This window comes from Suncus etruscus, chromosome 19 (assembly GCF_024139225.1).
Source record: "Suncus etruscus isolate mSunEtr1 chromosome 19, mSunEtr1.pri.cur, whole genome shotgun sequence".
NCBI lineage: Eukaryota > Metazoa > Chordata > Mammalia > Eulipotyphla > Soricidae > Suncus > Suncus etruscus.
In genome coordinates, this window is record NC_064866.1 from 16,316,770 (window position 1) to 16,344,585 (window position 27,816).

The window sequence follows — 27,816 nt, forward strand, 5'->3', positions numbered from 1 at the left end:
TGGCATCTCAAATAATCCCCTTAAAACAACGAGAAGAGATTCTTGAGCAGAAAGTCAGCTGGGTATGGACCAAGAAAAACATGCTTGTTTTTCTAATTATACTAACTTTTTTAGAGATAAAAATCTACACACAATCTCGAAAATACCTAATCTCAAATTAGGCAAAACCAAAAAAAAAAAAAAAAAAAAAAGGAATTCTAATGCTTTCAGATCATTCAAAGCTTAATAATTGCAAATAAAAAGTAAGCGAAAATTTGTAGTTTCAATTTAATATTAAGATAAAAGATAAATAAATGTACTTGGAACTAAAAATTGGGTCCAACAGAGCACTAATTTTAACTATTAAAACTTTTAGATCTGCCTAGAAAAGCATTTCCTTATGTTATTTCTGCATTGATATAAGAAATCATAAAGCAATGAGGTTAATAGAAATATCTACAAGATCTACAAGATTACTAGTCCAGATATAGAATAACTGGGCCATTGTATAGTAAATTATTTAAAGTGATTAATATTGGTGTTATAATTCTTGTATAAATTATTTTTACCATATTTTTTGACGTATAAGATGACTCTTCAACCCATGAAAAACTTCCTAAAAGTTGGGAGTCATATTATATGCTGGTATACGGCATGCTAAAACTTGTTCCAGCTTCAGGGCCAAGTGATCCGCGTCCCTCTTACTTTTAAGAAGTAACTTACTTTTAAGACTTTTAGGAAGTTTTTCATGGGTTGAAGGGTCGTCTTATACTCCGGCAAATACGGTAAATAAATACAAGAGTGTGTCTTTTTATTTTCTTCTTTCAAATATAGAAAAATGTTATGGAAACCTAGTGGAATAAATTATTAAAGAATAGGCAAGATGGGGGAACCACAGTAAAGCAAAGTTTAAGCATACTATCAGGAATTAGCATGTAGAAAGAAAAACTAGGTGTCAACTCTGTGACATCACAAAATTTATTTGACTCTATATATGCTACAGTTTCCCTCTTAGTACAGCAGGCCATTAGCTGACCAGGCTGTTGTGATAACTGAATTACATATGAAACCTTCTTTATGGCTACAGTATAACATGGTCACCTAAATTCTATAAGGATTTCTTACTGTTCCCAAGAGCTCACCATAAAACCATAACCTGCTGAATTGCACACAACCAAATATGAAGAATGCAATGATGTTTCTTTCTAGTCTGCTATCAACCTTTCACTTGTCTAGGCTTTCAAGGAGTGGATAAAGCTGCAGAAATAATGAGTTCAACTTTTACAAGCTTATGATCCAAACAGGTCAGTCTTTAGTCAGGTATGTTCAATGATCTTGGAGTAATTTGGAAACATTCCTTGAACTCTTATTTCTGTTCCACGCACTTTTAAAAATTAAATCATTTCATACGATTACATTGCTCATACCTGAAGTGAGCTAAGAAAGGTCTGTCTTCTTTTCAGCTAATTTAATTTCTATTTAATCTTGTTTTGAACCAGAGAAACTGATAATGGTGCCATTTCCTTGCTCACTTTCAGAAAGGGCTTAGTACAGGAATTTTTTTTCCCAATTTCTTTCCCACCTAGCTAACTTCAGAATGTCCTTCCGCTCTCCCCACCTAATGAAAAAGCAGTGTCTCTGAATCACTTAGTAGAGCTTTTTGCAAGCTCAGTTAAAATTACAAAGAAGATTATTCTGCTCTGGGGCGAAAAGATGGATCTTTCCAAAATGAAGGTGAGACAGTGCAAGGAACACATGGCCATTTGTAACTGACTGAAAATTATGAAGAAGAAATTAAGAAGGACACCCAAAGTTTGTTTGCAGCATCAGAATGGGACCAAGCTCCAAGCTCTTAAACAGTTTAGCTAAGTCAGTAAGAAATATTGATGATGGTTTCACTTCAAGCTAACCCTGTGGGCTTAAAGTTTAAAGATAAACAATATCTTCAAATGATTCTTGCTATTTGCTTTTGGAAATAAATTCAATATTTTTTTCTCAAGTGTCCTTATGACTTCCTTTTTCAAAATGGAGAAAATAAGAGACCATGACTTTTACAATAGCCATTAGGAGTATATTCACAAATTTTCAAATCTAAAATATACAATGTATTAGTAAGTAAGACCTAGAATTTAGTGAGAAATTCCATTATTTACAAGAGGTTACCATGGTAGATACTGAATTAATACAGTTTTCATAGTGCCCAGAAGTTCAGTTATGGAGACAGATCTAAATCTGTGTCCAGACTGTTGCATGAAAATGGCAGAATAAACTAAGGTAAGTTGCTTAAACTTATGTCCTTTGTATTTATAATTCTGTATAACAGGCTCAATAATATCCACTTCCAGAGTTACTTATGTAAGAATGCTTCTCAATACTTTGAATTGAAAGTTTTAATACATTGACAGTCACTTAAAAATATTATTTTCGGGGCCGGAGAGATAGTACAGAGGCATTTGACCTAAGATGGTTGGTTTGAATCCCAGCATCCCATATGGCCCCCGTGCCTGCCAGGAGCTATTTCTGAGCAGATAGCCAGGAGTCACCCCTGAGCACCACCGGCTGTGGACCAAAAACCAAAAAAAAAAAAAAAACCACATTATTTTCAAATGCATAGAATACCCTTGATTTAAATAGCCACTGCTGAGGTATGTAGAAATGCAAACCTAATTTGCTTGTAAAATAAAATTTCAAAATTAGCACACATTAATTTATATAATGAGATTTATTAACCTCACTGTGAAAATTTACTTAAAATTGCTGGTGCTAATTGAAGGGACATAGTTGAATTTTTATTAAAAATAAACACATCATACTTTTTTTTTATGAAGTCATGCAAAGATTAGGTGAAGTAAGCTCATAGTTTTTCAAAAAAAAGCATAAAAGCTAATGCTACATTTCACAAATATATGGTAAGCCAGAGGCAAACCAATTTTAAAGAAATTATTTTGAGTATCTCTAATTTCTTTTTTTTCCTTCTTTTAAATTGATAACCCAGATATTCTTTTACTTGCAACTTTTTATTATTGTTTAAATGATTGATAAAGAGCTGTTATTTTTTTAATTTTACATCATTTTATATTATCAATACAACATATAATTATTGATTATATATTGATTTATTTTCATTATGATTTTTTTTGTTTTTTTAGGGGGTCACACCAGAAGTGCTCAGAGGTTACTACTGACTTTACGCTCAGAAATCACTCCTGGCAGGCTTGGAGGACCATATGGGATGCTGAGATTTGAACCATCTTTCGACTGCATGCAAGGCAAATGACCAACTGCTATGCTATCTCTCCGGCCCTGTTTTCATTATGATTTATTTGATTTTAATTTTTTCTTTTGGTTTTTCGGGTCGCACCCGTTTGATGCTCAGGGGTTACTCCTGGCTAAGTGCTCAGAAATTGCCCCTGGCTTGAGGGGACTATATGGGATGCCGGGGAATCGAAACGCGGTCCTTCTTCCTTGGCTAGCACTTGCATGGCAGACACCTTACCTCTAGCGCCACCTCACCAGCCCCAATTATTTTATTTTTATTTAGTCATTATGAAATTACAATATTATTAATGATTAAGTCTCAAACACAATATCTCAACACCAATCTCTTCAAATAAAGTACATATTTTAGGATACATATTCTTTTTTTTGTTTTGGTTCTTAATATTTTTATTTAAACACCTTGATTACAAACATGATTGTGGTTGGGTTTCAGTCATGTAAGAATATCTCTAATTTTATATGTATTATTTCTTAATTTTTATTTGCCAGATCAATTAAACAACCAAAATGAATCTCTTTTCCCAATTTATGCATCTCAAATTCCTTATTACCTTAGAATAAAAACGAGTATTTTTCAAGAATCTTAAATATACCAATGACACATATATTAAATAAATAAATTTTAAATATACTAATGACACTAAAAATTCTAGAGTACGTAAACAAAATAAAATTCAAAATATTAGTGTTTGTTTTAAGGAATAGAATTATAGAGTAACAATATTTTTTGAAAATTGGACGATTTTCAATCCCCTGCTTAAACAAAAAATAAGATAGGAAAGTTTTTAACTTGTTATGTGGAAAGTGTTATGATATTTGAGTGAAATGTTCATAATTTAAAAATCCAATTTTCTATTTTTTAGTCCATCTACTTCTATTTTTGGGAAAAATTACTTAACTTCTTCCCTAAAAATATTATTTCTTTAACAACCAAATAGAAAGTTCTTTTCAATTATCCTCTAAGATATTACTGCTCCCTTGATTGTTCCAGTGACCCACGAGAGCTGAAATATATACACTACCTGAGAAGCACTGATTTAAGTGAACAAGGAAGCATTTAATATTTATTAATTATAAAGCAAAATTATATTGAATATTGATATTTTTAAAACTAACCTACATAATGGATACATGGTAAAATCATGTTTAGAAACCTTTTTTTTTTCATTTTTAGTTTATTTAAAGAGAATACATTACATAATTGGCATAATTGATCATAATACATTTGTTTTAGGATGACCAAAAGCAACATGAATTAAAAAAAGTAGAAAATTGAAAGAAAAACTAAAGAGATGGAAGAGAAAGGGAAGTAGAAAAAGTTCCGTAGCAAATATATTTTTGAAAATTATTGAATTACAATGAATTCATTAAAGCACCAGCAAAAAGTTTAGTAAGCCCTCTTTAAAAAAAAAAAAAAACAACTTTTTTTTTTTCTTAACTACAAACCTATTTTCACACATCATTGTGGGCTGTAGCACTGAACCATTAGGCGTATACAGCCAGGACAAATATTTCAGGAAAGGGGCTGGAGAGATAGCACAACAGTAGGTCATTTACCTTGCACATGACCGACCTGGGACAGACATGAGTTCTATCTCCTGCATCCTATATTGTCCCCCAAGCCTACCAGGAGTGATTTCTAAGACCAGAGGCAGGAATAACCCCTGAATGCCATCGGGTGTGGCTCCAAAACAAAACATAACAACAACAACAAAAATAAACAAATATATCAGGAAAACCTAGTACGGCTTGGACCACACTAGAAAATATGTCCACAAAAATAAAGACATTTCTAATAAAATTTGCTTTACACTGAATACTGTATACTCAATAGGATAAAAATGGTGAGAAAGTTGATTGGAAATACTACCTCTAGCAAAGACAAAAAAATTTTAATATTTCCAACTATGGTTTTGAGCTCACTTACATATGAGTTATGAGTTATGATGAGGTAAATGAGTGATGATGAGTCTAAAATCACTGTGATAATTTAGACTATGAGGTTTTTACATAGAACTCTGAATTTAAAAATTAATATTTGCATAATTTAAGTGATTATCTTTTGTACTTAAACTTATGACTGTATTTTTTGTTTGTTTGTTTTGCTTTGTTTTGTTCTTTGGCCCACACCCGGGGAAGCTCAGGGCTTACTCCTGGCTATGTGCTCAGTAATCACTCTGGCTTGGGGGACCATATGGGAATAGAACCGAGGTCCATCCTGGGTCAGCAGCATCAATGGAAACACCCTACCGCTGTTCTATCTCTCCAGCCACAACTTATGACTACATTTGTAAGGTCAACTTAATGTGGGTGCAGTATATATAGTTTAGCTTCCTAATTTTTTGGAAAACATACACACTTCAACATCATCCTTATAACTCATTTAAAATTCTTACGTTTTTTTTTTTATTCAACACTTTTCAATGGACTGAGTTAAGTCTTTAACACTGCAGAAACATTGCAAGTAGATTTAAGCAGATCTGAGCAGATGCATTTGTTCCTCTTTTCTTTTCTTTTCTTTTCTTTTCTTTTCTTTTCTTTTCTTTTCTTTTCTTTTCTTTTCTTTTCTTTTCTTTTCTTTTCTTTTCTTTTCTTTTCTTTTCTTTTTTTTCCTTTTTTTGGTTTTTGGGCCACACCCGGCATTGCTCAGGGGTTACTCCTGGCTGTCTGCTCAGAAATAGCTCCTGGCAGGCACGGGGAACCATATGGGACACCAGGATTCGAACCAACTACCTTTGGTCCTGGATCGGCTGCTTGCAAGGCAAACAGCGCTGTGCTATCTCTCCGGGCCCTGTTCATCTTTTCTTAAACTAAGTCTTCCTATGTTATTATGTCTTGTCATTTTGTCAGCGGACGCTTAGGATCTTATATAACACTTAATATACTGCTTAAGATACTACGTTACAAAGGTCCACTACACCCATACCGGAAGATCTCTTTGAATGTGATGTATGGATTGTTTGTATGCCATAGTATGGTATTGATCTTTATGGATTGGCCACTAGGAAATTCGTCTAGCCAGAGGAAGGTTATGGGAATCTTGCATTTTTAATGAAAAGAATTCTAAATAGATTGTAAGCATGACTTAGGAAGTTTCTTAGTGCAAAGTTTAACTGTGTTATGAGCAGAAACACTGCTTTGGAACAACTTATACCAGCATATAGCTTACTACTCTGCTTCTATTGGTTAAACACAAAAGAAAGACCTGATTAGCGGGGAACAGGAAACTATTCATATTCTGTGCTACATTTTAAAATTTGAAAAAAAAAATCTAGGTTAATTCATATTTAAGTGTTTGTCTTAGGAGAGCTATTGTTATTCAATAAATTAGAACTTGTACAAAGTCAAAAAGAAAAAAATATCACACTTGTGAGCTCAATTTTACCCTTGTTTGTAATGCCATGTTTCCCTTTCCAAAAATTGCTAATATTATAAAGAGTCCTTACTAACACTCAGAATGAATTATCCTTGCATAAAGAATGGCTTGTATTCCACCTCTCACTATAAATGATGGTCTTTGTTTATTTAAGGGAACACTTGCTCAGGGCATCCTTCTGGCTCCATACTTAGGGATCACTCCTGGTGGGGTTTAAAAGACCATATGTGGTGTTGTGGATGGATTAAGGTCAGTTATATGCAAAACAGGCACCTTACCAGCAATACTATCTCTCCAGCCCTGAAGTTACATATTCTTTCTATTGAGACCTCAATACTGTATCCTATGGCTTCTAAGAATGAATTTTGATCCCAGTCACCCTAATTTGTTTCAGACCCTTACCTATGGGCAGAGTCTGCATTTATTAATAAATGCAAGAATTTTCTAATTTTACCATAGATAAAATTATATCTTTAATGGAATCTTAGAAATGCTACTTAAGTCAAATATTTCAACAGCACAATTTTTCATCAACTATTTAACTCACTATCTTTGACCTTCCAGATATGTATCTGCAAATTTTGGTGAGAAGGTTCAACATTTGAATTTAAAGAAATCCTTCAAGTTCTGATGTATACTAAACTTTAAAAAGCACCTACTGGGGTCCGGAGAGATAGCTTGGAGGTAAGGCGTTTGCCTTGCATGCAGAAGAATGGTGGTTTGAATACCAGCATTCCATATGGTCCCCTGAGCCTGCCAGGAGTGATTTCTGAGTGTATAGCCAGGCGTAACTCCTGAGCACTGCTGGGTGTGACCCCCCCCAAAAAAAAGCGCCTACTTTTTGGAATCTCACCTTACTCAGAGGACATGTTAAAGAAAAAACTGGCTAAAGTGTACAAGTTAAGTAAGATTTTTTTCTTTGATAACATATATGGATTCTGACACACATAATCAGGCATTTTATATTTTTAACTTTATTTATATTGATTGATTGGTTTTAGAGTCACACCCAACGATGCTCAGGACTTACTCTTAGTTCTGTACCCAGAAATTGCCCCTGGAAGGCTGGGGGATCATATGAGATGCTGGGAATTGAACAGGGTCTTTCCTGGGTCAGACACATGCATGCAAGGCAAATGCCATACTGCTGTGCTATCTTTTCAGCCTCACATTTTATATTTCAATCTAAAAATTAAAGGCTAATCTAACTTTTATTATGTAATGACACACTTGCTTCTATTAAGTTTTAATATCTTCATCTGCTGAGTGCCAGTAACTTTTTGGGGGGAGTGGTGGTGGTGCTTTGGGGCCACATCCAGTGGTGCTCCTGGCTCTGAACTCAGAAATAGATCCTGGCAGGCTTGAATCACCATATGGGATAGTAGGAATCGAACCATTCCCATTCAGCTACATGCAAGACAAATGCATATACCACTGTGCTATTGCTCATAGTTCTCTAGACATTAGGAATAAATGTGTTGACTTTATAGTCAAAGTCACACTGGAGAGTTAGGTGTGATGTAGAGGGGTTTTCTGGTGAATGGATAAAGATAGTGAGGAATCTCATTCTAGTCATGCCCTCCTTTTCTAATTTCCCTTTTCACTGTTTGGTCTTCTTCCTCTTTTCCTCAGGGAGTGAAGTGATTGATAGCCTAATCCAATGACTGTATTACAGCTGCCTCAACTAGGAATCTTTTCCTTATCATTAGCAGTTAGCCTATGGTTAAATTCACAGCTCACTGCTTGGTTCAGCCCCTGAGATTTAAGGGTCTGGCCTTTAGAAAATATTTAACATAAAACTGAAATCTTGACATACTGAGAACTCGGTTCTCTGCAAGGCTTCTTTAATTAATCCAATGTACTCTCCCATTGTTCTGTGTGAGACTGTGACATGGTGAACTGTTTCGGAAGCTTACAGAGATGTGTAGTTCTAAATTAAACAGTCACTGATGTGTACCTACACTGCTTTTGCTTTTTTTTTTTTTAGCACAGCGGCTATGCAAGAATCTGTGAATATTTAAATTCGAGCTGAAACAGTGACACAATATCTCTAGTTTTACTTTCATAATAGACCATTTTTGATTAATTTCAAGCTTGAAATCATTCTTTATGAAACACGTGTGCGCACACACAAACACACATACACACAGAAGAAAGAAATTTAATAATTCATTACACTGCCGCCAAGGTAAGTTTTCTTAATATGCCTGTCAGAGTCCTTTGGTTTACAAAGTCTATCAAATATTTTTTTAGGAACTGGAACAAATATGAATGTATTTTCCTAATTTTGAGCAAAAGAAAATACATATACTATCTAGGTAGCCATGAGATATTTTGGGGGGCAGGTGATCTTAAATTTTATTTGATTTTGTCATTTATTTGCAAGACAATAGTTATTTTAAAATCCCTAAGGAAAGGATACAGACCTTGATCTATGCTTTAAACCTTTGCCCTTGCTCCAGTTCATCGATGAGCTGTGTGCGTCTATGAATATGGCAGCTGAGTCCCAGATGAAAAATTATGCATCTCATAAACTGCTATTCTGCTGAAATGTCAAGCCAAGGCAAGACTGTACCTCAAACTCAGCACTTGGCATTTTCCCTCTGTCTCCTTTGTTGCCATGAAGCAAACACGAACAGTGAGGATTTGTGTAGGGCAGGTAGCAGGCGAACTTTCTGTCAAAAATCTATTATTAGGGCTCTGATCTCCTGCACAGCCCAGTGATGGCCAAACAGTGAGCTTCTAGAGCTCCAGGAAAGGCAGTATGATGCAAACGATGATCCTTTGTCAATCTGTATATGAATATATTCAGATGAGTATGATTTAAATGAGAATAATTCTAATGGTGAGCGTCTCTCAACCAAACGAATAATTTATAATGAAAATTGTAATTCAATAACTTTATTTGATATGCCTACTTTCCCACTGTTATGCAAATAAAGTACATATATTTATATAGCAAGATGATTAATAATCTGATCATTTAAATTCCTGATAGTCTAGGAATGCTTTTACATACATAAATAATAGACTGGAATTTTTGCATTTTTGGGGGACATACAGAAAAAAAGTTAAGAAGGCTCTCTTCTTAATTATCTTTGGCATGATTTATCACTGCTTTTTTATTCACTTAAGTATTATCTCTGTTGGGTTATTATAGACATTGAAGTATTAAACCTAAGCTCTTATTGATAAAGATGATTACAATAGATAACTGAAATTTTGACAGAGGGTAGGCGTGATTTTCTGAAAGGATTTTATGCATCAATAATTATGTGATTGACATAACAAAATCTATCTCATTAGGAACTATTTTCTACTAAAAATATGAACAGTACCTTTTCATTATATAATTGCAATCCATAGTGTAAGAACTTAAAGCAATCCTGTCTAAATCTTCAGTTGCTTACACGTGTGAGGAATAGTTTTCAAAGAAAACTGTAACTGAAACTTCCAAATTTCTAATCTATTCTATGTATTGTTACTATCCTCATGGTTCACAATCACAGAAACATCAAAATGTATTTAAATTTATAATAAAAAAATTATAATAGATTTGTACTTAAATACTGCTTGTGTCTGAGAATATGAGACTAAACCACTATCAGTGCATGGCTTCCACAATTTATATCTGGTTATGAAATAATAACATGCAGTGTTTATTGTGTAATGCTGAAGATTCCTTTTTAAAACTGTTATATTGATTCACCTTTGTGCAAGTTTTTAAAATTTTTATGTTTTACCCACTCTAACAATTTACTGGCACAAGTAACCAATGACTCTCAAATCTAACGTTTTTTTCTTTTTCTTTGGTATTGCTCAAGTTGATTTTATAATAACAATATCGCCATAAAACATGTAACTGTAATAGTTCAATTAGAATTCAAGTATAGGCTATTTCATGTTGCTACAGTTCAAATTACTGATTATTTACTTGTAAAATATAAGGGTATTTATAGACTATATGATTATATGTATTGAGAAATACACAATTATTCTGATTCTGTATCATTTAATATATGAACATAAAATTTGGACTCCTAAAGTAGAGATGAAATATTGAAGGCCACCTTTGATGAATTTTTCAGAAGTCAGTGATAAAGTTTGTAAATCTTAATAATGAAAATATGTGTGCTCTGAATAAACTATAAATAAAATATTTCCAATATTTCCAAAAAACTATATAAAATTTAAAATTAATACTCAGAATCCCACTGTTTTACCAAAAATTAACAAATTTAGCAAATAAAATTAATTTAAAAATTAACTAATTTTAATTGTTCAAGTCTGTAGAAAGTAAATTATATTCAGTCTAAAGTATTGATCATTTTGAGTTCTGAGAGATAATATAGGATATAAGGCAATTGCCTTGCATGCACTTGATCTGGATTTGAATTTTGACATCTCATATTGACCTGAAAAATCTAGAACAGTGTGATCCCTGAGTGAATTAGGAGTGATAGCTTAGCACAGACTTGTGTGTCCTCCCAAAAGTATCTAATATTTCAACACAATGTCTGTATTGCAGAGTTTTCAAAACTGTTTCATGTGTGTGTGTGTATGTATGTGTTCATAGCAAATGTACTGTTAATGGAACAACCTAAGAAACTTAAGGTATTTCCCATCCTTATTAATAAAAGAATAATTGAAAGCATACTAAGAAAAAACCAAGAAAAACTTCTTTAAATGGATTGACCTTATTTAAAGTAGGGATACAACCATATACCAGATGCTAGAACTTTGCTGCATAAACCTCATAAATCTTTCCTGTATAATGACAGACTATGGTATTATGATGATTTTCTAGAGTTAATGATTTATATAGAAGGTCATCTAAAGTAGAGAACTTAATTAGTAATTTTAGCTTCATGAAAATATTCCTTTAAAAATTCTGAACAGCTTCCATTTGATGTTTTAACAATGAGATTATTTATAATTCTATAATTTACTTGAATAGGCCCAAACTATGAACATGAATTTTAAACAATAAAGTTTATAATTATACCTTACCTCTCAGATTCTAATAATATAGAGGTGAGTAGCAAAATTTACAGTCTAAAATAACAAAACTGTAAATGACTCATTGGAATAAAACCATTCTTATGTAGATTTTAAAGTGTGATTGTAGAATTTTCTTCTTTTGGTGGTTTAATTAGCAAAGCACACTTTTACCTTACAAACCAGTACATATGTACATATGTTATATTTATATATTGCATGTACAATTTATGTGAAAATCTTCCTGCAATTATTTTTCTATTTTTCTAAAAATATGTTGATCTATTTACTTGATTGCATAGTATACTCATGATCAAAAACTAAAATTTTAGGGGCCTGAGCGGCAACACAGTAATAGAGCATTTGCCTTGCATTCAGCTGACTTAGGACGGACCATAGTTCGATCCCTGGTGTCTATTTGGTCCCCCAAGCCAGGGGCTTGTGCTCAGAAATCACTCCTGGCAGGCATTGGGACCATATGGGTTGCTGGGATTTGAACCACATCTGTCCTGGATAGGCTGCTTGCAAGTCAAATGCCCTACCTCTGTGCTATCTCTCCCAGCCCAGTAAATGTATTTTAAAAGTTATTATTGCCTGGGGCGATACTTTTCTACAATGATTAAACCAAGTACATTATTATTTCTTAATTTTAATAAAGCAACGTATCTCAAATAAGAAAAAATTTACACTGGAAAAAAATGAAAAACTAGAGAACATTGTAAAAGGAAAACTATTCTTCCTTGACAATAGAAAATATTTGCTGTATTTCATGTAGCAATTTAAAACGGAATTCTGTTTAGTTTTCACATGAAAAAGTTTCTGTGATTCAAGCAACTCTTCTAAAAGTAGACCTTCTAGTGCTATGAAAGATCTTTTGGGAAAGTATTACCACTGTTTATGTGTGCAGTTTTTTAATCTTGCATACAGATCTGGCATATATTTTAAGTTCTTCTATATTGAAATAACATGTAAAGTCCTGACAGCCATATTCGATAAAACTAGGAATGGCATTTAGCCATTTTTATATTCATCACTCCTAACATTTGAATCCATTATCATTTAATACAATTTGGCCAGGCTAGGTTTTGCTCTAACTCATTCTGAAGGTGCTTCGCTATAGAATTTGCTCTGTTCTAAAATATATTATCACTGCCTGCTTAAAACCATTTTTCAGATTCTATTACCTTGAATTAACACAAACATGGCTTCACAGCAGAAAAACTCCATCACTTTTTGCCACTCAGAAGAGAGACTATTTTCAAAACATATTGTTTAATGTGAAGAGATTTCCTATTGAACCTATTAGAAATGAAGTACAAGCCCTTAAAAGTGTTAGCGACTTTTTGTTTTTAAAATGAGTTTCACCCAAGATTAGCCGAGTTTATAGCCCAAGTGAATATTTATATGTGAATTTATAAATCTTAGAAATGGAGTTTTATGGAAATGTTAACAGGCCCTGAGGTATAGCTGAACTTGTTTACAGGTAGGGCTATAATTTCCAGTGTGTGTATGCTTATAGATGGCAAACACAAAAGACTTTTTTCTAATGCTGTAATTTTGCAGTTTTATTAGACTGAGTTATAGTATGGAAGAATATTCAGAAATTGCAACTTAAATGAGAAAATGTGAATGGTTTTACTTATATAAAATACTACCGCAATAGTTCTTTTATTAATTTTTAATGTTCAGTACCTCTGTGACCTCCTTTATTCTTTTGCTGTCAACGTAGCAGGCTGAAAAAATTGAAATGGGCTGACAGAAAACATAGTGCATGTTACAGCCTAACTGGAGTCTCCTACTAGATTTCTGTGGCAATGCTAACACAGTCCCTGTTATTCTATATTAAAATATTATTGAAAGCCCTGTTTGATAGTTCCTGATAAAAGAGAGTTGTGCCTGCATCCTGAGTCATCAGCCTTCCTCTTTCTAACATCATGAGAAAATATCAATTAAAAACTGATATAATATTTTTAGTGCTTTAATGACTCATGGTTCATAGACATATCTCATGTTCTCAAAATACAAATCAGCAGGATGGACAGTGTCTTATTTGTATTTACAGAATCTCTTTTAAAAGCACATTTCGGCCTGATTTCACAATGCTTTTCCTAAACAGGAAGGCACTGCTATGTTATGTATATTTACCACTGTCTCTATCACCAAGGAGACTAATCTCCATACCATAAAGTCAAGAACATCACCGAATTTTCTCTGCAAGACCAAATTCATGTTTCACATAACAGAGTGCACGGGACATAGATGCTAAAAGGGACTTTGGGATTAAAACTGCTTCTGTTTTAAATGTGACTATTAATGAGAATGTGCAAAGATGTGAGATATGGAATGGTAACTGAAGCTACAAATAAATGTTTAAATGATTTGTTCAAAAACAGTCGTGAAAGCAATCTACTGAAACATAGATTTCAAGACTCAGGAAGATTAGAAGCTGATCCAGACTGTAAAATAAGGGACCACAACGAGTACACCTCTCTTTTTTTCCTTGAAGACCCTGCTATTAGCTTTTACTAAGTAGGAAGATAATTGTGACAATGAGAAATTCTGGAATAAGCACAGATCACAAAAGAATAGAATTCATGTGCAACTTTATCTTTGGAATTGTCATTTTGTTATCAGTGATTTAGGTTTTGACAAACATTGAAACTAACCAGTTTCTTCTGGTATAGCTATTCAAAATGTTGATCAGAAAATTTGAGATAATAAATTCTTGTAGCTTGCAACATGACCTCCTGATTTTTCAGGAGACTGAAAGTTGAGGTAACACCTACCAGATACTCCTCCATAAGTTGTCCTCTTTCCAAAACCAACTGCTGGCCAGGGTGTGCCGTCAGCCTTTAAGCCCATCAGACCTGAGACAGTGTTGGTGGCTGTCACACCATCTGCACCCCCTATGGAAGACACATCAACATTTACCTGCAGTTCTTAATGGTGCAATGCTTAAAATCCATCAAAATCACACAACTCAATTTCAAAACAAAAACATCCTGGAGAACATTTTTTATTCCTCAAATGTATCCAATAATTTAATTACTACAATTATGTTTGAAGGGTTAGACATAAAAACTTTATAATTGTTACCACTTTTTTCAATTATTATACAAATTTGTATGACTATAAATGGTATTTTTGGTGTAATTTTCCAGGTAATTTACAATATCTTTACAAACCAGTATGCAATTTCCATTTGGTAAACACAATCACATATGATTTGTAAAATCATACTCGGACAGCATGAATAGATATTTCCTGAGCATATGTTTAAATAGTGTACCAAAATTTATTCAATAGCAAAAATAAACCCTCATATGTGATTTCACCTGGTGGAAACTGGCCTCATTTAAACTCTATTAAAACTTTTAAGAGCTATTGATGTACTATAAAAAGATTTTGATGGACTTTATCAGACCCTTTACTATGTTGTTGATAAGTGCATTTTCCTGTGTTGCAGGAATTTGTGAGGAAAATTTACAAATATTCTTTTTCAGATAAAAAATGGTGTAGTTTAATTATCAGTTTGAGTGCAGGAATAAATCTAGTGTAGTTATGTAAGTGCTCTCTTTAGTCCTGTCTAAAACTCAGTATAATATTCAAAACAGATATGCTACAATTTGTAAATAAATAAAGGCACCCACTTTCAGAACTAAGCAGAGAAGCGAGTCCTTCTCTTACCTTCCTTTGCAGCTTGTGCGATGCTTACAATATCAGTGACATTTGGGGTCAATTTGGCAAAAAAGGGAATCCGAACAGCTTGCCTAACCCAGCGACAGATGTTCCGCACCAGCTCTGGATCCTGTTCAAATAAGTCGGTTAAATACAGAACATAATTAAAGAATTGTGATCAAATGTGTACTGGAACAACAGCAAAGCTAGAGATGTGCAAGACAAATCCAACTTGACAATGAGTTACATGATCTATTCCTCAAATTCTTCCTCACTATTACACCTAGACTCATTAGGGAACTAAGGTTAACACACTTCGAATGAACTGCATAAAGGTTAAATCACATAAAGGTTAAATTCCTCAAGGGAGTCTTTGGAAAATGAAATCACAAAGAGCCAAATGGTAGAAAATGTTTCTCCCTTTCAATTAACTAATATCGGGAATAAAACAAAAACTTTCTGGTGCTAGGTTGGGAAAGCATGGCAGAATTTCTAGTGAACTTCTTGGGAAAGCCTAATAAAAATTATGTCAAACCGCTGTGACTTTGGGCTGAATGATATCACATCTGAAACCCATTGTTTTCATTATTGGAAGATTCAGTCTTATTGAAGTATACTCAAATAAAAATGGTCAGCTTTCGAATAAATGTAATTATGATATACAATATATATGCTAATATGTAGAAACTCACAGTGGGGTATACAAAAGCTGGTCAGTACATTTATCTGACTTTGGAAAATGCTTCCTTGATCTAGGCAGCACTTTTTCAACATTCATCTACTTGAAAAATTGATCAAATGACAAAAATAAGTATCAAATACACATTTTCAAAAGCAAGAAACAGACATTTTGCTGTTCGTTTCTTGTGATTTTTTAGCTTCTGTTTCCTCATGGGACAAGTATCATTTAGAGGGCAATCACCTATCTTTTCCATTGGAAATAACTTAGCTGTAGTAATGTTCCTTGATTTTTAGCACATACAATAGTTCTTTTTATTTTCATTACTTTTAGCTCAAAATTTATTCTGACAGGTACTGATAATGCATTGTGATAAATTACCTTAAAATATGCAAGAGCAATTCATTATTGAACTTGGTAATGTTATCTTGCAAGTTTAAATGTTTTTTGAATAAAGAAAAAGCCAGGAAAAATATAGACATAATCAAATGATGAAATGGTAAACAAGTGTATAATTTGTAATTAGTATTTTCATATGCAATTAAGTTTCTCTTGCATTTTATTCTTTTGAATTCTTTTAAGATGAGATTTCTAAAGTTGTAACCTTTAGAAAAAAACCTTTTAACTTAGGTATAATGTATCTTGATCTGTCACTGTATATTAATCTACAAGTAAGGTGTTTGTAAGATATTACAATGAGGTCCTTTTTGTTGATTATTATTATCTCCATACAGCAAAACTAACAATTTGAACAAAGAAATCTTTGGCTTGACGTGTTCTCTTTTCAGAACAGTAATTTCTTCATTAAAAATAAATATAAAAAGCACTATATGGAATGCTCTACAGGGCATACAGTGCATTATGAATAGTAAAATGTGAAGACTTAGCTGTACAAATTCTAACTCATGAAAATGGAGATCTGCCCCTGCCCATGCAATGTTCATGAAATATTTATAACCGCTGCATTGGCATTATGAAGGCAGTTGCATCTTTGTGACTTTCATTTTTAAGTTATGAATTTCCATGGGACTTAGCCTAGAAATGACAGTAACTCTAGATGATATGAATTGCATGTCCTTTGTGAAAGCTCTCCTTAAGTTAGAATTTGACAATAACTTAAAGATCACTTGAACTGCCTAATACACAGAAAGTTGTCTGATCAGAATTAGTAAAATGAATTTAAAATATGACTGGAGTCCAATGGAGTAAACAGGAAGAGTCTGATCTAGGTAGTCACTGATTTTCAAAATAATGAACAACCACATTATCATAATTTACTTTTAATATGTGTCATATTTTTTAAATTAGCACTTGTTAGAAATGAGTGTCTTTTACCTATTGTTTAACAGTTTAAAATTTTTTTCAGTTTTCAAGAAAAAATGAATGTTACCCTTTGCCTATCATTATTTGAATCATCTATATCTATTTTGAGATACAGTACTTTGACTCTCCTGTACTTCTATGTATGATGTTTATGATATTAAGCTACACTTCTCTCATCTTCCTCTGAAGGAAGCTTGTTGCTAACTAATTCTAATGCAAGTTAAAACATAATTGATTATCTGCTAATCTTAAAAACTTTAATTAGCATTAATGTGATCATTAGCAAGTGTCCTATAGGTTATAAATTTTTTTTGAAAGCCATAACAGGGAATTGTTTTAAATTAACTAGAAAAGTAGTGAAACTAATAATATAAAAAATAATATGTATAATTTGTGGACTAAAAGATTAGCTATGACTGCTCTTACTTTCCTGGTTTCCTCACAATTTTAATACAAATGTTTAAAATCTAAAAGCAACTAGTAATATCTCTGAATTTTGACCTTCCCATTTTTTAATTATTGCAGAGAATTGCATTTCTTATCCTAAAAATATGTCAGTTTTAAAATTTTACTAAAATAAATAAGTTGTAGAAAATCTCTAATTAAACTAAAATTAATCTAAAATTTAAATATATATGATAAAAAGATATTATCTCCTTGACAAATAGAGATAATACCCAGTAATAGAGACTAACATTAACCAGTACAGTACAACAAGAAGTAAATAGAACACATACAGACACGTCTGGGCTGTTTCGCTTTTTCTATGCACAAAATATTATAAGCATAAAATTGAAGAATTATTGAAAATGGCATATCCTAATTTTCTTACATTATACACAAAAATAGATTATGTCTAGGTTTAAGAAAAACTGGATATATTTAAGGATAGGAAATTTTTAAAAAGCTTAAAAAGAGAAGAAATTTTATTTTTACAAATGGGATCATTCCAGATAAAATTATAAATAATCACACACAAAAAGATCTAAACGTGTTTAAAGTGTCTAAAAAGTACACATATCACTAAGTGCTTTATTACTCTTCCTGTTTGTATTATCAATATTCATACCAGAAATGAAGAGGTAGTACAGGAAGTCATAATGTGCCTTGCATAGAGCTGCAGATGCTGTGACCCTGGCTAGAATCACAGGTATTGCATATAGACCCATGCTACAACCAGAGGTTGCTAGGAGTATAGAGAGCCAGAAACAGTCACTGAGCACAGCTGGGTGTAACCTGCCCCCCAAAACAAACATGGTTCATCTTCCCAAGCAGCAACTACTCGAGTGCATTTATATGTGTGTTTTATTTTAATGCCTGTTAACTCTTTTTTAAATTTTAAAAAATTTATATTATCACCAAAAAGCTCAAGGGAAAATGATGGCAATATGTGACATATGCAGAAATGCACTGCATCTTTTCCTTAATGGAATGCATGGCAAGTGTAGACAGCAAATTGGTATTTTGAGGGTATTGGTAAATTAAGGTACTACACTAGATTTTATAAAGGTTTGAAAAAAAAGAAGCAAGACAAGAAATAGGTAAGACCTTCTTAGCAATTATAAAAAGTAGCTGCATTGAGTGTACATTCTAGTAATACATTCTGGAATGCTCTAGCAAACATAAAATAGCTAGAAAATATAACGTGGAGCAAAACATTTGCTTGATGTTGTCTCTATTGTTTCAAATAAAGTATTTGTGTTTATTTGTGTTTGTTTGTCTAGAATTTGAGTGTGGGGTAGCATACTTGACAATGCCATGGGTTATTCCTAGCTCTGTGTTCAGGGCCCATTCCTAGCAGAGGACTACACAGTGCTAGAAAATAACCAAATAGGATTCATACCAGAGAGATATCAAAACCCACATGCTCATGAATTCGCTCTTCAGTTTCTAAAGTGTAATTTCTTAGCTCGTACACAATTAAATAATCTTTAATTTGGATAAGTAGGATATTTCTAGTTGTATAGCAAGAGATCTCTATAAATAAGAGACCTTGATAATTCGAGGCTCTCAAAATAATCTCTCAATTGTAGAAAAGGCATTCCAACAAATTACTTTGTTTTCAAGATCTGTTAAAAGGAACAAGTCCTACACAATGAGACTGCAAGAATTTTTTGAAAAGTTAAATTACAATTGAAATTTTGACTTTAAGAAATATTTCTCTCCAATTTACCCAGTCATTTTCACTCAGTACATTTCTCTTCAAAATGGTCTTCCTAGAAGATAGCATTAGCAGTTATAAAATGGTCTACTAAGAAACTCCTAAGTCTTTTTTTTTTTTGTATGGTTTTTGGGTCACACCCAGCAACACTCAGGGGTTACTCCTGGCTCTATGTTCAGAAATCACTCCTGGCAAGCTCGGGGGACCATATGGGATTCTGGGATTCGAAACACTGTCCTTCTGTGTCTAAGGCAAATGCCTTACTGCTGTGCATCTCTCTGTCCCCATGGAACTCCTAAATCTTTTAAGACATGCTATGAAATAGTCAGCATTTGTATTATGTCCATTTTTCTGATAGAGATAACTATGGCCCAAAAGATAAATCTGACTATTTCACCTACTTAATTCTCTTTCCCATTATCATATCCTAAACCAACATCTTCTTTAGCAAAATTGCTCCCTAAGGTCAAATTCAGCTATCAATTGTAAACTAGAGCTATAAAAGGTTTCTACTTCATTTATACCTATAAGATTATATGTAGCTTCATGGTAATGGGCAAAAGTGATGATTTTATTGTTATATGGCAATAAAAAAGAAAGTGTCAACTACTGAAGGCTGTTAGCTATCACAGGTACTATATCAGTAAATGCAACAATTGTGTGTTTAAGTGAAGATTTTATTATGGGGGCTCATCTGGCTGTGTTCGAAGCTTTCTCCTGGTTCTGTGCTCAGAGTTTTCTCCTGCTGGGGCTTAAAGGATCTTATGAAATACTGGGGGCTGAACTTGGGTTGGCTACATGCAAGGCAAGCTTATTAACCACTGTACTATTTCTCGAGCTCTTGGAATAAAACTATTTGAAACTAACTTATGTTTTAGCATGTGTTCTTTATGTCTTGGCTTTTCTGATTTAAGAATTCTAGAGGATAATCACTTTGGGAAAACCATCATATCATGGGAAACATACATTTACTACTGAAACCAGAAATTCTATTTTTAAATAAAAATTTCACTTTTGGGGCTGGAGAGAGAGCATGGAGGTAAGGTGTTTGCTTTGCATGCAGAAGGACGGTGGTTCAAATCCTGGCATCCCAAATGGTCCCCTGAGCCTGCCAGGAACGATTTCTGAGTGTAGAGCCAGGAGTAAACCTGAGCGCTGCCAGGTATGACTCCCCCAAAAACAGCCAAAAAAAAAAGAAAGAAAGAAAGAAAGAAAGAAAGACAGAAAGAAGGAAAGAAAGAAAGAAAGAAAGAAAGAAAGAAAGAAAGAAAGAAAGAAAGAAAGAAAGAAAGAAAGAAAGAAAGAAAGAAAGACAGAAAGAAGGAAAGAAAGAAAGAAAGAAAGAAAGAAAGAAAGAAAGAAAGAAAGAAAGAAAGAAAGAAAGAAAGAAAGAAAGAAAGAAAGAAAAGAAAGAAAGAAAGAAAGAAAGAAAAAAGAAAGAAAGAAAGAAAAGAAGGAAGGAAGGAAGGAAGGAAGGAAGGAAGGAAGGAAAGAAAGAAAAGAAGAAAGAAAGAAAAAGAAAGAAAGAAAGGAAGGAAGAAAGAAAAGAAAGAAAGAAAGAAAGAAAGAAGAAAGAAAGAAAGAAAGAAAGAAAGAAAGAAAGAAAGAAAGAAAGAAAGAAAGAAAGAAAGAAAGAAAGAAAGAAAGAAAGAAAGAAAGAAAGAAAGAAGAAAGAAAGAAAGAAAGAAGAAAGAAAGAAAGAAAGAAAGAAAGAAAGAAAGAAAGAAAGAAAGAAGAAAGAAAGAAAGAAGAAAGAAAGAAGAAGAAAAAGAAAAGAAAGAAAAAGAAAAGTCCATTTTTACTAAGAAACACAAAAGCATATTTGGGGAACCAGAGTAATAATACAATGGGTAGGGACCTTGTTTTGCATGTGACTGACTCTGGTTAGATGGCTGGCTTTCAATATGGTTCCCTGAGTATGGCCAGAAATAATTCTTGAGTGCAGAGCCAGGAATACCACTTACAACTGTCAGGTGTGGCTCCAAAATAACAATAAAATTAAATTAATTTAAAAAATAATAAACACCCCCATATTGGAAACAACCTAATATTAATTAATATGTGAATATATGCATATATTATGGCTTATCTCCATGATGAACTACCATTCAGCAATAAAAATGAACTCAAGCACTAATCAACAATCTAGAATTAATTTTTATTTTACATAATTTAAGTATAAACATAAGATTATATATACGATTTATAATTGAGTGTATATAAAATTCTGCAAAAGAGGGGTCAGAGCTCAGTCAGTACAGTGGTAGGGCATTTGCTTTGCACCCAGCCAACCCAGGATGGACCCCGGTTCCATTCTATGAATCCCATATGGTCTCCAAGCCTGCCAGGAGCGATTTTTGAGTGCATAACCAGGAGTAACCCCTGAGTGTTGCCAGGTTTGACACCCCCCTAAAAAGTTTCTTTCCTCTAAAAGACAAAATAAAATTCTGCTAAAGAAAACTGATGATACTGGAAGAAAAGCATTGGTTATGGGATATGATGTTGGGGATACAGAAATATAGTAGGAAGAATATATCTGATAGTATCTGAAGAAATAGGGTATGCAGTTTTCTGACATTACCAGGAGGGGTTCAAAAGTGTTGGCCAGCTAGACCAAACTGAAAATCAGCAGGCTTCTCAATCACTAGTCAAAACCCACTAAAAAGAGATCAGTGAGCAATGAAATGCAAGGGCTAATTTGCTCTATCATTATAGATAAGTATAAGTGGGTATTTAAAATAAGAAGGTTTTTTTAGACCAGGCAACTTGACATCTCTTTTCTTAATCAAAGCATATGTGTTAATAATGTAATTAACGATAGATATTTTACACACAGTTTACACACAGTCACTTTATCTTTAATTTCCAGTGCCCAAGTTGGACATCTACCACAAGCTTAAAATCTCACTATCTTTATAATTCTTTATTTGTGTGAATGATAATCCCCCATAAGGAGGAGGCTAGAAGGCCTTCTGCCCCGGAGCACCCACATTTAGAATAAAGAGAGACTCAAGAAGGCCTGCCTCTGTTGTAGGAGTTTTGTGAAATCCAAGCAAGGAGGAATTACTGCTGAGGCAATTTTAAATAACATAGCAAAGCAAACCTCAATCCCTTGGCAATGAATGGTTTCAGCTAAAGGGAATTCATCCATAACATGTTGGTATAGTTCCTTAAGGGATTTCTTCCTCCTCCTGCTGTAAGAGCTAGAAAGAAATATTTAGGCCTTTGTTTGCTTTGCCAGCTCTGTCGACTCATTTTCCTCTTTGAACTGAAAAGGATTTGGAGATAGTAAAAATGGGGCGGCTTTATTGAAAAGTTTTCGTGCGAGAATGTTTGATGAGGGAGATATTAAACATGACCTTTGGCAAGTGTGATCATTCAAAGAGGCTAGATTTTACCCCAAATTTGAGCAATCTGAACAAAACTTAAACATTATCGATTTACTTTATTCACATCAGTAGTTTTTAAGAGTGATAAGAAATTTTGTTATGTGTAATGTGCACATAATATATTTAAAAAACTTTGGAAGATCAAAGAAAAGATCATAACAAGTGTATTCTTCATTTGTGGAGGAGGTTGACAAGAAAAAGTAAGGAAATAAATGAAATGCATTTTAGTAAAGGAAAATAAATTTTTGGGGGTATGAATACAGAATTTATCTTGTGGGATGAATACAGAAGTTATACCCAACAAAGAGCTGCTCTCACTTTCTGGTTGCTGTTTTGAGAGTTGATGAAGTTTGTATCTTTAAGGATTAGGAACTCTATAACACTAACCATTTAATTCTTACCATCTTTTCTTCACTTTTATTATCTGATCTTTAGGTTTTCTATTTCTCTATCATCTACAATATAATTTATATGTTTTTGTACACAGAGATAATACAGCAAGTATGGCAATCTTGAATGCAGCAGATCTGGTTTGATCTCTGGCATCCCATTATTCCCCTGAGTGCCAAAAGGAGTAAATCCTGAGCACAGAATCAGGAGTCACCCCTGAATACCATGAGGTGTAACCCCCAAATCAAACCAAACCAAAAATATTTATATGCTTCAGATCAAACCCACAGAGAGGGAAGACACAAGAAAAATAACAATTATTTTTTTTTGCTATGTGATTTTTCACTGTACTTTTTTTCTTCCATACCTAGAGATACTTAGGAATTATTCCTGCCCATGCACCCAGGAATCATTCCTAATAGTATTAGAGGACCATATGGGATGCTAGGATTAAACCTGTGTTGACCAAGTGCAAAGCAAGCACCCTACCTGCCATACTTCCTTTTTAATGGACAACTCTCAGTGTAGGAAGTACTAGCCTCATTTTGTAACCCATGAAAAAAGGGTGTTTTCCTCTCTTTATTCTCCAACAACCATAAAACAAGTACAAGCCTAGGTATGACTAAATGAAGGTCTCACTAAATAACGTTAGTCATGCAAACAGGAAATTGGTTAAAATTTTCTTGCATTGTAGAAGAGACGCTAAAAAATTTAAGGCACTTGTCTTGCCTATAACTAACACTGGTTCAATCCTTGGCCTCACATCTGGTCCTCCAAACACCTCCAGAAGTGACCCCTAAGCCCAGAGTAATGAGTATGGTTAAATTAGATATGGTTAAACTCCTTTATAGTTTGTGTTAGTAGGTTGTGCAAGTGTCCAGTGTCAGGCATCACATTTGGGAGAAGTGGAGTGTTAGTTGGCAGGTTTTGCATTCTTTAACCCTTTGCTTTGGAGTCTTTCCTAAAACCCATCTTCCTGCCATCCCTGATTCTTTAAGACATTTATCCTGCTTGTTAAATTGTCTTTTAGCTTATGGCAGCACCATCAGTTTCAGTCATTTGCAACAGAGACTGCTAAGTGATAAAGGCATTTAGCTACCACTTACTACACTGTAACCTAACAGCTAGATTTATGGTATCATCCAAACATTCTGCTCACCTCTTTCTCTGTAGTTACAGGTGGACACTTTCTGCTTAGCGTAGGATATTCTTATGCTTTTATGGCAGCTTGTAGAAAAGATATTGCCCTTGACTACTTTTATTTCTAAAGGAATTTGGCAGATGGTAGATCTTTAGCTTCTTGCTTGTTGAGTAGGAAAATGTCAATTATTGCTTAGTATTGAATAATTATCCTGGAATTTTCCATGAAATATGGCAACCACAGGAAAATACAGTATTAGATTTGTCCTCAAAAATATTTTAATCAAATTACAACAACTCAGAATTTTCAAATTTGTCAAGGTCAAAGAATACATATACATATTGTAACCCCAGAGCTATATATATATATATATATATATATATATATATATATATATATATATATATATATATGAACCTTGGGGTTACAATATGTCCATTTTTCTCTATAAATCATTTAGCATTTGAATATGTGAAAATGAGCATGCACTCATATTATTCAGAAGAACCTTACAGAAAGAAAAATATACATATATATATCACCTACATTTAAGAAGGTTTGATTTGAAAATGTATTTAGATTTAGCTGTGATTTCTTTTAAAAAGGGGTATGTAATCAGAGAATAGTAATACAATCCATAAGGAATATCATCTTGAGGCACTGAAATTTAATTATAATATGATCTCTCTTATTCACACTCTGTATCTGCATGATTACTAATTTGACAAGGATCTTACATTTATCCCAACTCAACTTTACAGGAAGTACCTAAAGCGTACATTGTTGATAAAATAGTTGATGAAGCTTGCATGAGGGAGAAATCTTCAAACTGTTTGATACATAAAATAATATTAGCACTAAAAAATCCAGAGGGGTGTTTTTTTTTTCAGTATTCAACAAATGTAAAGTTCCCAAATTGAGTGCTAAATTTAGATCATTTAAAACTTTGCAAAGGTGCTGCAAAGATAGGATAATGGGTAGGGTACTTGTATTGAACTCAGCTTGATTTCAATCCCTTGCACCCCATATAATCCACAGAGCCTAGTAAGGAGTAGTCCAATAGCATAGAGCCAGAAATAAACTCAGAACACTGAGAGGTGTTTCCATAAAACAAACAAGCAAAACCAAAAACCTTCACAAATGCTTCATCCTTTAAAAAACAAACATATTATGGTGAACTTTACTAAGTAATGAAATAAACATCTACAGTCAATAGAACCTAATTGGGTTGTTAGATGACTGGAGAAAGGAATATTTTTATTTTATTTTATTTTTTTCATAAATATTTTATTCATACTATTCTATTTCTATTATTCCTAAATTTTAACATTCAATATCTAACATCACAGACATAATCCATATTGCTTTGTCTTTTGTCAAATACGAAAGACATTTGTGGAAATAGAAAAATAGAGCTGAAGTCTAGAAGTAGAGATTTTAATCACTTCCAATTATGAAAAAGTCTTTATTATATTTCTATAAGCAGAAAAAATGATCTTGAAAACAGAACTGGAATGATAGTACAACAGGTAAGGCTCTTCTCTTGAATGTGGTCAAATCAGGTTCATTTCCCAACAACATATATTGTTCCAGGAACTCTATGATGAATGATCTCTAACTAAGAGCCTGTGAATTATGGGGTGTGGCCCTCAAACAAACACCAAAATCCAAAACAATTTAAAAATTTATAAAGTGAAAAATGGATCAGCAGTGGAGTGATTGTTTTTACGTATTTCTAAAGAATATGTATGTGAATTGTGGGCATTGGGCAGGAAAGGGAATAGTTGTGAGAATATCTATAGTTTGGAATCGAGAACATTGAAACCCAACCACAATCATGTTTGTAACCAAGGTGTTTAAATAAACAATATTATTAGAAAAAAAAATTTACAAAATGGTGCCAGTTGAGGAAGAATCAGTGGAACAACTTGAAAAGAAGTATGCAGGTTTGAATATATGAATGAAAATTAAAGTGTTTCTAAAGCATGTAAATATGCATGGCCTGATTTAAAAATTATCAAATGCTTGAAAAAGGAATTGGAAAAAGATATTCCAGAGTTACACTAAAATCAATGACTTAGTATTTTGTGCATTAGTTTTCTTTTTTTTTTCTCCCTCCCGACCCATGCATTAGTTTTCTATGCAATATGTAAACATAGAAGTCACATGGTTAGATCCCTGAATTAAAGGTATACTGCTAGAAGAGAATATAAGATACAAGAAGGGACCAAAAGACAAGAGGAACTAAAGTCAAATAATATCAATGTGCTGTGGGATCGCACAGAGAGACTCAGAGTCCTAGGGAAAAAAAAAAAAGAATTTTAAAGAGTTTTATTAGCCAGTGACTACTCAGCGTTCCAGACCCAAATCTCAAAGCCCAGATCAAAGATTTTTAAACATTTTTAAGGAATGGAGCACAAATTTTCAGAGCAGGTATGCACTACAATTAAACAGCTTAGAAGATCACAATACTGAAACATGTGATTACAATCACGAGGTCTAATTTTATCAATTAGTTATTAGAAAAGCACCAGCAGTTAGTAATCAATAAGGATCATTTTAAGAGCCTATAGCTTTAAAGAGGTCCTTGTCGATGATAATTACTTAACCCAGAAGTTAGTTTCAATTGACTTATACCAGTAGAGCAGGCAGGCAGGGAGGGAGGAGACCCCATGTTTGAGATGTAATAACACCAAGAGACAGGATTTGGAGGATTTATTTTTATCATCGATGGGGCTCAACAGGCCCAGAGAAGACCCAACCCTTACAGAGAGAAGCACCAATAGGAACAAAGGCCAGGAAAGAAGTATCGAGGAAGATTGTCATCTACCCCCAACAATTCCTCCTGGCAACCACCCTAGCAATAGGACTTTTTATCTAGGTAGATAGTCCCACAGGGAACAGATTGGGAAAAACCCAGTAAAAGTCAACTTTGAACAAAGGAGTCTTGCACACCTGTTGCTTGGGTCTCTGGTACCTAAGTACAGTTGCCCACATCTGCCCTTATGAGATTTGTAGTTTCTTCTTTTATGCTGGGTTGTACTCCTTTGAGCTTATTACTCTTGTTACTTGAAGCAAAATAGTTTATTTTTGTTGTTGTTGTTGTTGTTGTTTTTAGGGCCACACCCATTTCATGCTTAGGGATTACTCCTGGCTAAGCACTCAGAGATTGCCCCTGACTTGGGAGGACCATATGGGATGCCGGGGGATGGAACCGAGGTCCTTCCTTGGCTAGCGCTTGCAAGGCAGACACTTTACCTCTAGCGCCACCTCGATGGCCCCAAAATAGTTTATTTTTGACTAAACTTCCTTAGAAAGATGTGAGAGGAGAGAGAGAACTAGAATCGTCTTGTTCTGCCCCCTAAATTGAGAGGGAAAAAGATGAAATGGTACCAGGACCAAGCAGGCATAAGAACACTGAGT

General features: G+C 33.6%; 2 protein-coding genes across 2 annotated transcripts in view; one reads left to right on the forward strand and one right to left on the reverse strand.

Annotated features, from left to right (window-relative positions):
• The window catches only part of PTBP2 (polypyrimidine tract binding protein 2), a 954,659-nt gene that overhangs the window by 664,332 nt on the left and 262,511 nt on the right, over positions 1 to 27,816 (forward strand). The window lies entirely within an intron of this gene.
• DPYD (dihydropyrimidine dehydrogenase) overlaps positions 1 to 27,816 on the reverse strand; it is a 934,958-nt gene that overhangs the window by 247,335 nt on the left and 659,807 nt on the right. The window contains exons 17-18 of the mRNA XM_049765668.1: positions 15,320 to 15,440; positions 14,419 to 14,538 (exon numbers count right to left, since the gene is read on the reverse strand). Of these exons, the coding sequence (XP_049621625.1) occupies positions 14,419 to 14,538; positions 15,320 to 15,440 (241 nt within the window). The remainder of the gene's footprint in view (positions 1 to 14,418; positions 14,539 to 15,319; positions 15,441 to 27,816) is intronic.